The sequence below is a fragment of the Piliocolobus tephrosceles genome, chromosome 3 (assembly GCF_002776525.5).
Source record: "Piliocolobus tephrosceles isolate RC106 chromosome 3, ASM277652v3, whole genome shotgun sequence".
In the NCBI taxonomy this organism is placed as follows: Eukaryota; Metazoa; Chordata; class Mammalia; order Primates; family Cercopithecidae; genus Piliocolobus; species Piliocolobus tephrosceles.
The window spans coordinates 3,528,810-3,541,720 of NC_045436.1; the positions used below are offsets into that span (position 1 = coordinate 3,528,810).

Genomic DNA, 12,911 nt, shown 5'->3' on the forward strand with positions numbered 1-12,911 from the left:
GTCGCTCTGGGGGGTAAGGCGCGTGCCCGTCGCTCTGGTGGGGTGAAGGCGTGTGCCCGTCACTCTGGTGGGGTGAAGGTGTGTGCCCGCTGCCTTGGCCTGTACCACCAGGAACCGATTCCCAGGGCAACGAGGATGTGATTCCATCAGGGAATGTGTGGGAGTCAGGATCCGCCCCTGGAGATGAGGCCACTTGCACCCCAAATTTATGTCCCTAACACACAGGGAGAAGGCTGGACAGCTAGTATGTCTCCCACACTGAGCCACTCCTAAGGTTGAACAACATAATCTCGGAACGTTTGTTTTGTTCTTTTGGCAAGAACTCTTACCATGTTTACATGACTGCAAGGAGCATACTCTATTTTTGTCTACGTGATAAATACCAAATTAGTATTTAAGTAAAAAATGAAGTGGTGAACAATTTGGTGACCTTATACACTAAATTAGCATAATGTCATTTATATTAATTTGTCGTAGTAAGAGAACTGCAAAATAAACGACAGTGAGCTACCTTTTCCCACCTATCAGATTGTCAAAAATTCCTAATTGTGGTGTTATGGTAGCCGGAATGTGACCTTGTCTTCCATTGCTGGTGGGAGAGACAATGGCTACAAATTTTTGAAGAGAAATTTCGTCAGTAATTCTACATCTGGGCTTTATCCTACAAATGTTCCTGCGTATGTATGAAAGAGGGAAAGATTGACAACAACCCAAGTGTCCTTCCACAGGGGACTCTGGTTAAACCAAGTGCGGAATCCCTGCAGTGAACACCAGCCTTCCACAGTGGACAGAGGCAGCCCCTACGTACGCATCAGAAATACCCCAAGATACAGGAGGCTTTCTCGGTACCCGCCAGAAATGTCCCCAGACAGAGGGAGCCCTCTGCATGGCAATCAGAAATGTGCCCAGGCAGAACGGAAGTCAGAACGGTGCCACGCAGTGTGTGGAATGGGCACTCTCCTGGCACGGAAGAGGAGATCTTCTCATTGTATATTTTATATCTTATAGTATTTTCATTAACAAATCATGGGCGTATACCAGCTCTTCAAAAATTAAGACATTATACGAAGTGAAATGCTGAAAACAACAGTATGTGTTTTTCTCAAATAATGTGTTCTCAGGAAAGACCTCACAGAAACATCTCTTCTTATTGGAAATTACATCCAAACTCTCTTTTGTGTGAAGTGCTGCTTCCAGTCTACTACGGTCATTGGCAGGTAACAAGATAATATCGTTTGCTGCCCTGGAAGGCACTCTGATTTTCAATTCCGATTTTGTTTGAACCTGTCCGCATTGTGGATCTGGCCCCGTTATGCCCTACTGGCACTGTGCTCTTTTGGGCTTTTTGTTTGTTGTTGTTATTGTTTTGTCTTTCTCAGGACAAATTCCTTTGTATCCCCAGTCTTTGAACTTTGTGACAAATGTCCTTCTTCCTTTCTCATCTCACAGAATCTGGTGCAGCCGCTCATTTCAGCTTGAACTTACATATTTTGTGTGATTATTTTATTTTGTTGCTCATGTTAGCTAGAGTATAAGCTTCATGAAGCCAGGACATATCTGTTTGCTCACCACTGTGTCCTCAAAGCTCAGCATGATGCTCTCGCATCATTGTGCTCAATAAATATTTTCCAAGGCCAGGTGCAGTGACTCACGCCTGTAATCCCAGCACTTTGACAGGCTGAGGTGGGTGGATCACAAGGTCAGGAGTTCAAGACCAGCCTGGCCAACATAGTGAAACCACGTCTCTACTACAAATACAAAAATTAGCCGGGCATGGTGGCATGTGCCTGTAGTCTCAGCTACTTGGGAGACTGAGGCAGGACAATCGCTTGAATCCAGGAGGTGTAGGTTACAGTGAGCCGAGGTTACACCACTGCACTCCAGCCTGGGCAACAGAGTGAGACCTCGTCTCAAAAAAAAAAAAAAAAAAAATTCACACTTGATGAATTGTATAGTTGTTGGCACAGGTTGAAAGCTATGTGGTGACAATTCCAATTCTAGGTTATTGGACTAGATCACAGCAATAATGAGACAAATTTTTGCACCAAACAGAAAAGCCCAGTACTTAGAATACAGGAAGCTGCTTGCTGAAGACTTCACTGTAACCATCCATTTGTGCCCAAGTTGTTTTTTCTCTGTAGTACGGATGTAGTCAATGGTGACTTTTGTCAAATAAATATGCGGCCTAGCTCTTTGGGGACCACAGTCACAGTAGCAGCTTGTCTTAGGGAGGCTTCAGCTTGCTCCCTATCACCATCAGCCTCCCCCTCCCAAGATATTTTAAATAAATATACGATCCATCACAAATCATTTTTCAGGAAAGTGTATCTTTAAGATTGGTCCTAAGGTACCACTTCCAGGTACATTGCTGCTTGTCATCCTCTTCCATACAGAAATTCTGGTATCTTCACATTTGCTCTTAGCTTGTGTCTACTCAAACTGATTTTTTTAAACATAGGTTTCAAAATGGAAATGACACGAATTCCTGACTATTCTGAAAATCTGCCATTAAATGCAATCAAATTCTTTCTTTACAAAGAAATGTGTTCACACAGGCAGAGTGTAGATTCCTGCAAAATGGTGAAGACTGTCTTTGTTCTCCTTTCTTCCAGTTTTCATTTTTCATTGAACAAATCTATTTATGGTGGCTTCTTCTACCAGTTCTTCTACCTGATCCCTGCCGCCACTTCTTGGTTATTTTCTGGTATATCTGCCTATATAGTAATCGTCAGAAACATTGCCTTATGGTAATTCTTGGACTCCTTAGAAGCGTGATCAGAAACAAAGAGACTGGATGCTGAAACAAACTACAATGATCATAGAACGGGAATTTTGGACATAACAGCTTGTGACAGTTTGTTTTCCTCTGGCATTTTCCTACCAGCACCAAGCCCCATCAGTGTGTTACTGTGGAGGAAGCATGCTGGCACAACGAACTGAACGCCCGCTCCCAGCAAATCCTCCGTCCTTCAGGGACTCCCGTGGCCCCTGGGAACCCATTCACGCCGCTTGAGTTTTCTCCAGAATCCAGTCCACGTACTCGACCACGTTGGTGTAAACGCCTGGCCGCTCCCTTTGAGCACAGCCTTCGCCCCAGCTCGTGATGCCCACCAGATGCCAGACCTCATTGTGTCTGCAGGACAGAGGGCCGCCCGAGTCTCCCTGGAACGAGGGGAGACAAGAACAGGTGCACAGATCAACTCAGACGCTTCCCATCTTCAGCACATCCTGCTCAGGCTGATTTTGTGTAAATGCTGTCTTGGACTCTTAATATACTGCAGAGAACCTGGGTGCTTGTGTTCATCCAGTCAGTCTCCTCATTTTTGCCAAGTCAAGCAAATACACTGTGTTCCCTGCTCATTGGCAGAAGACTGCTTTTTAAAATGCTTTAAGTAGCCAGGCACGGTGGCTCACACCTATAATCCCAGCACTTTGGGAGGCCAAAGCGGGCAGATCACGAGGTCAAGAGATCGAGACCATCCTGGCCAACATGGTGAAACCCCGTCTCTACTAAAAATACAAAATAAATTAGCCAGGCGTGGTGGTGCAAGCCTATAATCCCAGCTACTCAGGAGGCTGAGGCTGGAGAATCGCTTGAACCTGGAGGTGGAGGTTGCAGTGAGCAGAGATCACACCACTGCACTCTAGCCTGAGTGACAGCAAGACTCCTTTTCAAAAAAAAAATGCATTAAGCATTCCAATTTGTGTATATTCCATTGGCTAAGAACACTGCGTTACCTTACAAGCATCCTTTCCTCCTTCCCTGTAGCCGGCGCAGATCATCTTATGGGTTATTTTATGTCCTCTGTATCTCTTCTGGCACTCTTCACTGGTCACTAAGGGTATCTTGGCTTTCTGGAGAGTATTCTGTATTTTGTCTGAAAAAAAATTTTTTGGTTTGTTTGTGGAATAACCATGTACAATACACATAAACGCATATGCATACACACACACACACACACACACACACACACACACACACACACTTTTTTTTAAATTGAGACAGAGTCTCTTTCTGTTGCCCAGGCTGGAGTGCAGTGGCGCAATCTCGGCTCACTGCAACCTCCGCCTCCCAGGTTCAAGCAATTCTCCTGCCTCAGCCTCCCAAGTAGCTGGGATTACAGGCACCTGCCATTACGCCCGGCTAATGTCTGTATTTTTAGTTGAGACGGGGTTTCACCGTGTTGGGTAGGCCGGTCTTGAACTCCTGACCTCAAGTGATCCACCCATCTTGGCTTCTCAAAGCACTGGGATTACAGGCGTGAGCCACCGCGCTCGGATGCATATATTTAAAATAAAAATCACGGCCAGGCGCAGTGGCTCACACCTGTAATCCCAGTGCTTTGGGAGGCCGAGGCAGGCAGATCACAGGGTCAGGAGATGGAGACCATCCTGGCTAACACGGTGAAACCCTATCTCTACTAAAAATACAAAAAATTAGCTTGGGGTGGTGGTGGGCACCTGTAATCCCAGCTACTTGGGAGACTGAGGCAGGAGAATTGCTTAAACCCAGGAGGCAGAGCTTGCAGTGAGCCGAGATCGCACCAGTGCACTCCAGCCTGAGCGACAGAGCGAGACTCCATCTCAAAAACAACAACAACAACAACAACAATCATGCCTATATAAATATCTAGAAGAAAAAATGTTAGATTTACTTCACAGACATTTTATAATTACAAGTATGAAGAAGACATTATTCCCACTATTGCATGTACCATTTTGTTAATGTTAATTAAGTTCCAGAATTAATTATGACTCTAACTGGAAGGACTTCCCAGAGAAAGTAATTGGATAGCAGGCTAGAACATTTACTGAAAAGTGCCAGGCTTCACATTAAACTTCATTAGATATAATTAGTCTTTAAAGAGATGTAGTCACATTTAAAATTTCCAATCAAACAGATGAGGCACCAGCCTCACTTGGGTGACTTTTGCCTCTCCATTTATATTAATCTGCTTCCTGCAACTGAGCAGTGTGACTCAACTTGTGCTTCAGCTACATGACTTGACAGCGCAGAAAAGTTTCTGTTCGTCATTTCTAGGCTAGAGGACATATAACAACACCATTTTTACCTCTTAGTTTTCTGTACCCCCATCCAGTCACCCAGCAGTCAGTGTATATCACATTTCTATCTCCTTTTGAAGGCAGGCATATGGGTCGTTGAGAATCTAAATGTAAAAAATCATGGTTTAAATATGAGATGCAAAATAGATCCTATTTTTCAGAAGACACTCTTCTTCCACTGTACATTATCTGTGTTTTCTTTGTTTACTATATTCATTTTTGCCTTGTCATATATTTTCCTCCCTCAGGTTCCGCATGATATCGCACAAGTGCCAGGATGAGGGGGCGAGAGAGAGACAAGCCCCACCCTGGCCACTAACTCCTCATCCAACTCAGTTTGTGATCCTGCACAAGTTGCTTAATTGTCCTAACCTTCAATCCTTCATCCCTAAATTATCTTTACGAAATTATCTTTAGACTAAATTATCTTTACTATTCCAATGTATTATGAAATTATTCTATGCACCTGAAGAAGCCTCAGGAAAACGTATCTCTTCACCCACATTCCCAAAATAAGTTTCAATCGCCAGGAACGTGTGTCAGCCTTAACAGAATGAATGACTAGTGTTCCAGGCCCTCTCCCTTTCATGATGATAACGCATGGAGAGATTGGCAGGGTCAGGTCGTAAATCTAGTAGTGTTCAACGTTTCATCCAGTTCACCATTGGAGATAACTTTCCAGATAAAATTCTCCATACCTGTGTAATTCACTGTGGTTTCCAGTTTCAACAAGGCAATATCATAGCCACTTTCTGCCATTTTATATTGATCATGGATTATTATTTCTTGAACCCCAAAGAAAGATGTATCCTCTTTGATTTCAGATTGATTTAAAATGCCAATGTAGACACGCAAAATCTTAGGTGACTCTACCCTAAGAAGCAAACAACAGAGGAAAAGAAATTTCCTTTACTGAAAATAATTCCCAGACATTGTGAAGTGTGTGCCTATTTAACTATTACTAATATTTTCTGCCAATCAATGATGGACACTTAGGTGGAAAAAAGTGATTTTTTCCTAAGATTTTTCAGGATAAAAAACATATTCACCCTATAAAGAAAATCCGTTATACACAAAAAATGAATGAGCGCTCCCTCCATGCTCCAACACACACACACACACAAGCACACACAAGCACACACACGCACACAAGCACACACAGGCACACACACACAAGCACACACAGGCACACACAGGCACACACAAGCACACACAGGCACACACACGCACACAAGCACACACACACAAAGATCATTGGACTTAGTCTGACCCTCGCCAGTGACTAGCTGTGACACTGAGAAACTCAGGCAGCCTTTCTGCTACTCCATTCCCATATGTGACAGGTAACAGGGACTCTTGATTTCACATGCTTTCTTGAGTTTAATATGAGTGTGCTGCAGACTGATTAAAAAAGAAAACTAAAACTAAAAAGCACACAAAACTGTATCTGGAAACAGCTCAGAGGATACTAAGGTAGCAAACAGAAAGTCTGGCTGACTTAACTTCCCTGGAATATATATACCCCCAGCTGGAGCCTTTATGTTTGGCCAATGCTGAAAGTGGCCTAAGGAAGGAACCCAGTTTGAGGATGCATGCTGAACTCTTTCTGTATTTTATTTATTCACTTAGAGATAGGGTCTCGCTCTGTTGCTCAAGCTGGAGTGCAGTGGCACTGTAGTAACTCACTGAACCCTTGAACTCTTGGGCTCAAGCAATCCTCCTACCTCAGCCCTCTGAGCAGCTGGTGCTACAGGTGCACAAACCACCAGGCCTGACTAGTTTTTAAATAATTTTTAGAGACAGGGTCTCACTATGTTGCCCAGGCTGACCTCAGACTCCTGGCATCAAGTGATCCTCCCACCTCAGCCACCCAAAGTGCTGGGATTACAGGCATGAACCACCACACCTGGCCTCTTTCTGTATTTAAACACACACACACATGCACACATGCGCACACACACACACACACACATATTAGCAATTTGATTCAGAGTGGTGAATCCTTTGTGAGTTTAGTTCTGGCGCAGTGCACAGAGCGAGGCACAGAGGGAGGTATGCTCTTGCAGGGAATAACATGAAGGCCCCTGGGGATGTGGATGTGGTTAAACGGGAAGCAGAATTGCAGACAGTCAAGCGGCCATGTACCTGCATCTGCTCTGATGCTGGGAGACCATGAGGGACTCTTTCTGCCTTTTTTACCACTGAAGGAATTAATTAATTTTGCAAATAAGGTTAATTGATTAAAGTATTTCCTAATATGCTAGTAATATTTTTTATAAATGTGTGAAGAAGATGAATAAAAGCAGCCATGGTACTGACCCATAGAAACAGTGAGCAGCCGTTAATATCCACTGGTTTCCAATGATGGAGCCTCCACACAGGTGTCTCTGAGTGGGTGAGGTCGTGTGCAGAGTCACCTGCCATGGCCACTCGCCATGAACAGACGCAGTTCCTCCAACGATCCTGGGCTTGATTTTGGTGGTACACTCTGCAACAGAAGCATTGCGATAAGCAGCTTCCTACTTCTTCCTTTCCATCAGTCATTATGCTCTTTCAGGAACAAGAAGAAGAAAACCTTCCCTCAGGTCAATAGTTTATCATGACCCTGAGTTACAGAGGCTTTATAATCAAGTTGCCAAAGCAAAACATGCACAGGAAAAATGGACTTAACTAATTCATCTTGTAATGACACACCCCAAAGGATGCGGCCCTCCTGTGTGGTACTACAAGGCTGTCTTACCCTTCTTCAAATGACAATGCGAATGGTTCTTTTAAACCACTGGTTGTCAAGTGCAGTCTCCAGACCAACAGCGTCACCTGGGAACTTGTCAGAAATGCACATTCTTCAGCCCCACCTCAGATCCAGTGAATGAGAAACTCCAGCCTGGAAGCTCAGCCCTCTGTGTTTAAACCAGCCCTGCTGGCGTTTGAGAACTACTCTTAGAAAGAAAAGGCGGGCACCTTGCCCTCAGGCTGCAGCCATTGTCTAGTTCCTGCCCTGTTCCCATGACTCTGCTGACCATGACTCCCAGTCACTCCTGCCCCATCCACGTCCAAAGTAAGACTGATCTGCGAACTTCCTCTGACCGTTGGCCTTGTTGACAGTTTGGGATTCTCTGGGGTCCTTGGTACTTTTCAGGGACTTTGACTTAGGTTCATCCTGTGTTTCTTTACTCTTGTGGCTGCCTAGAAAGAACAGTTCCCTCTCTTTCTACTTACTGGATGCGCAACACAAGAACCATCCTCCAGGCTGGAACCTCGACCCAGCCTGCCACAGAACGCAGACGGCATGGGAGCGGGGTGTTCGTACTCTAGACACACACGCACGGAACGCAGATGGCGTGGGAGCGGGGTGTTCGTAGACAACAGTATTCTAGACAAACACCACACATACACGTGTGCACACACACGCACGTACCCACACGCACACACACAAGGAACAGAGATGGCTTGGGAGTGGGGTGTTCATACTCTAGACACACACACACACGGAACACAGACGGCATGGGAGTGGGGTGTCGTATTCTAGACACACATGCACGGAACACAGATAGCATGGGAGTGGGGTGTTAGTAGAGAGCAGTATTCTAGACACACACACGCACACACGCGCACAGACGCACACACACACGCACACACACATGCACACACACGCATGCACATACACACGCATGCACACATACACACACACGTGCATGCACGCAATCACACACTCACACTCACGTGCATACACATGCACACATGGAACACAGATAGCATGGGAGTGGGGTGTTAGTAGACAGCAGTATTCTAGACACACACATACACGCACACACACATACACGTGCACACACACGTGTGTACACACACATACAGAACACAGATGGCATGGGAGAGGGGTGTTCGTAGACAGTATTCTAGACTTACACATGCACACACACATGCACACATGCACACACGTACACACGTGCACACACACACGGAACACAGATGGCATGGGAGTGGGGTGTTCGCAGACAGCAGTATTCTAGACAAACACCACACATACACGTGTGCACACACATGCATGTACCCACACGCACACACACAAGGAACAGAGATGGCTTGGGGGTGGGGTGTTTGTAGACAGCAGTATTCTAGACACACACACGCACACACATATACACACATGCACATACACACATGCACACATATGCACACACGTACACACACACACGCACACACAGAACACAGACGGCGTGGGAGTGGGGGTTCATAGACAGCAGTATTCTAGACACACACACGCACACACCTATGCGACTCATACTTCTATGTGCCTGTGGGTCGCCTGCATAGCTTTTAAATTGCAGATCCTGACTCCTTAACGTCTGTGTGGGTCCCGAAATTCTAATAATCTCCTGGGTGATGCCAATGTGCCGTGCCCAGATCACACTTAGAATAACCAGGCTCAGGTGCTCAGAGAGGCTCCGTGTCCCAAGCTAAGGGAGGAGCCTAAGTTAACAGAAGAATCACTGATGAGAAGCCGGATCCTAGAAGATCCACTCACTAGTTTTGTGGGTATAAAACAACCTTTCTAGGCCTTTTTCTCCATGGTAGGAAAATGAGTGTATAATTCTGGGGTGGATTTCAAATAGAAGGAGAGAAGAGAGAAGCAGTTTGGAAGGAAACAGCAGCTAACAGCAACTGAGGTGAGAACAAGCAGGATGTATCTTTGGAAGCCTGAACAGAGGCTCTCATTTTGGAGCTGGTAGGGTGAAAATTTGTTTTGGAGGGCCCTCTATTCTGGAATTTCTGGGAAGCCTTTATAGTTTGCAAGGTGGGAAGTGTCATAAAGGTAAATTTTAGGAAAATGAATAAGTAAGCAGTAACTAGTGTATGTTAGAAATAACTCAATCAAGACCCTATTAGGTACAGGTGAGAGGCCTTGATGTTCATCCTATTTTGATTCTCAGTTTAAACGAAATGCTGAAAATATGTGTTTAGAATCAATTTTGTGTTAAGAAATGTTTGTTTTAATGGTGCTGCTGTCTATCTTCAGAAAGTTAAGTTACATTGTAGACCAATGGCAGACAAGACACCATCAACATCTCACGTAGCTATTCCCTTTCACGTTAGGGAGTTATTTCATCAAATACAGTGCAGCAAAAACCTAGTTTTCTAATTCACTCCCCGCAAAGGTGCACTGAAAAGACATAAGAAGCTATTTTCCTTTATCTTACATTTTCTCCTGCAGCTATCAATCTTTATCTGGTATATTCTGTAACTTCTACAGGGCAGAGCCTATAAATCCAACGAGAAAACCATAATAAAGAAGGAAGGGGGGAAATGTAGTCTGCAATGTATTAAGGTATACGTGCTCGTTCCCATTTTTTAAACCATGTCAACAGTACTTAACAACAACATTCGCTAAGCGTCCCTTCTGATGCTCAGAAGTAGAAGCAAGACAACAGAATGGTGCTGAAGGCTCCTTCCTGTCTTAGGGACATTTATTGTGAGGAAAACAGAACGTATGGGATACGACTTAATCGACTTGCTTTTTAAGGAGGCTTGAGCCATCCAAAGATTCTCATCGGAGCACCTCTGAGCTCTAGGAGGGCATCAGTGTTGGAGGCAATATGACATCTTTAAGTTCTACAAAACAACTTCTCAGAAATGAAGGATTGACTCGCCTTCTCAGTACAGCAGATAATCTGACACGAAAGGTTTTTGTGCTTCTAAAACTATTACAAAGCATGATTATCACTTGCATTTTATTCATTAAATCTCAGTTGCATCTTATAGTGTATTGGAATATTGGACATTTAGCAATAAACAGTCTAAGAACATGCAGCTTTCTGTAATCAGTATATAGAAAAGCCATCCTAAGTTATGACGGTAATTTAGGCAGGAGTGTTTGCGGTGTGTTCTTTCCTGTTGGGGATTTTGTCCCTTAGAACAATTCTGTTTGCCTACAAACCATCTCTTGCGACTATGCTCAGAAATTGGCCACTGGGTTGGAAACACTGCTGGTTGGATTTTTCTTGCAACTTTTATGTTATCATAGGTCTTGTATAATCTAAACACTCTTATTTCCACCCTACCACACTCATTGTTATTAGTAAAGTTTTACCTTAACCTGTGCCCATTCCTAAGTCTCCGGAACCCTGCATGGAATCTGAATAAAGACCTCTAAAAAGGAGGTGTGCCAGTGTTTCTTGAATAGATACGTATTTTTTAGAAGAAAATGAGTAATTTGACTAACCAAAGTGTTGATCAATATTTCCCTTACAAAGGATAATAGGAAAGATTACTGGCCTTGATAACAGGAGTGTTGGCAGAGTCTGGGTCTCATTATGAAATGCCAGTTGTGGCTGGGTACAGTGGCTCAAACCTGTAATCCCAGAACTTCGGGAGGCCAAAGCGGGAGGATCGCTTGAGCCCAGGAGTTCAAGAGCAGCCTGGGCAACATGGCAAGATCTCTACAAAAAATTAGCCGGGTGTTGTGGTGCACGCCTGTAACCCCAGCTACCCAGGGAGCTAAGGTGGGAGGATTGTTGGAGTCCAGGAGTTCAAGGCAGAGGCTGCAGCGAACACTGACCACATCACTGCACTCCAGCCTGGACAACAGAGTGAGACTCTGTCTCAAAAAAAAAAAAGAAAGAAAGAAAGAAAGAAACAAAACAGAAATGCCAGGTGTATAAATGTGTCAAATTAAAACATATATTTAGTTAATACCAGGCAATGTGGAGTTTGGTCAAGCCCCAATATTTACCTTTAAAACATGGTCAGCATGGGTGATAGGAGTGAAAACAATGGAAAATGGCAAAATGTGTTTATTTCATGAACGTTCTCCCCTCTGCGGCTGGACCTGACTGTCTTGGTTGTGATGGATTCCGTATGGAATAATTCCTCCAGCTGTATTTTTTCAAGTGGCATTATACTCACCATTATCCATTTTACACAGCCTTAATGTGTATCCAGAGATGCCTCCTCTCCCGCGAAGTATTTTAGTTGGAGATCCATTTGAAGAAAGCTTTAAGTAACATTTGCCCCTGCAGTTGGAAACAAAACGGTATAAACATAATGCGTCTCACAGGCAGACGAGACAAGGGCATCTGCATAGCGCTTCACATGGCTTACTTCCCTTCGTTGCAAGATGCTTGAGCTGGGGCATAGGTAAAAAACTGGCAGCGGACGGCATTGGTGCACAGTTTCTGGCAGGCCTCGTGACCTTTCACAGCAACAATATCCAGTTCTTCTCCCAAGAAATCAGTGTCATGGTAAAATGAAGAATGGCAGAACACTAGACAGCAGACCACATGTCAGAGCGAGACCCTCCCTCAGCATGCTTCAGCCTCCTCAGGGCTGGTCACTCTCAGCCAGAATGCAGAACTCAGTTTACCTGGGATGCTGTGCCTGCAGCTTTGGAGACTGAAACCAGAAAGAGCTTTGCTCTTTTTAATGCGTGTACTGGGCAATCCACTCTCAGATGTTTTAAGGAGACAAAGATTTCTAACAAAAACAAAAGGGAAGTAGAAATATATCAGACACATAAAGACATTTTTACAGCACCTAGAGAAAGTAAAGTCAGCTCACGCTGGCACTTAATTGTGAAGATTTTCCTATTTTGAAAGTACTTTTTGTAAACCATGGAGTCATACTTATAAACCACAGAGTCAAACTCATAAACCACGGAGTCACACTCATAAACCAGAGTCACACTCATAAACCACGGAGTCACATTCATAAACCACGGAATCACACCCATAAACCATGGAATCATACTTATAAACCATGGAGTCAAACTCATAAACCACGGAGTCACACCCATAAACCACAGAGTCACACTCAAACCACGGAGTCGCACCCATAAACCATGGAGTCACACC

The 12,911-nt window shown here is 44.4% G+C and overlaps 1 protein-coding gene across 1 annotated transcript in view; it reads right to left on the reverse strand.

Annotated features, from left to right (window-relative positions):
* Positions 1-2,800: 2,800 nt before the first annotated feature.
* The window catches only part of F11 (coagulation factor XI), a 24,657-nt gene continuing 14,546 nt past the window's right edge, over positions 2,801-12,911 (reverse strand). Inside the window, exons 8-15 of the mRNA XM_023221029.2 lie at positions 12,425-12,534; positions 12,163-12,325; positions 11,968-12,074; positions 7,384-7,552; positions 5,763-5,938; positions 5,073-5,168; positions 3,739-3,878; positions 2,801-3,162 (exon numbers count right to left, since the gene is read on the reverse strand). Coding sequence (XP_023076797.2) covers positions 3,001-3,162; positions 3,739-3,878; positions 5,073-5,168; positions 5,763-5,938; positions 7,384-7,552; positions 11,968-12,074; positions 12,163-12,325; positions 12,425-12,534 — 1,123 coding nt within the window. The 3' untranslated portion in view covers positions 2,801-3,000. The remainder of the gene's footprint in view (positions 3,163-3,738; positions 3,879-5,072; positions 5,169-5,762; positions 5,939-7,383; positions 7,553-11,967; positions 12,075-12,162; positions 12,326-12,424; positions 12,535-12,911) is intronic.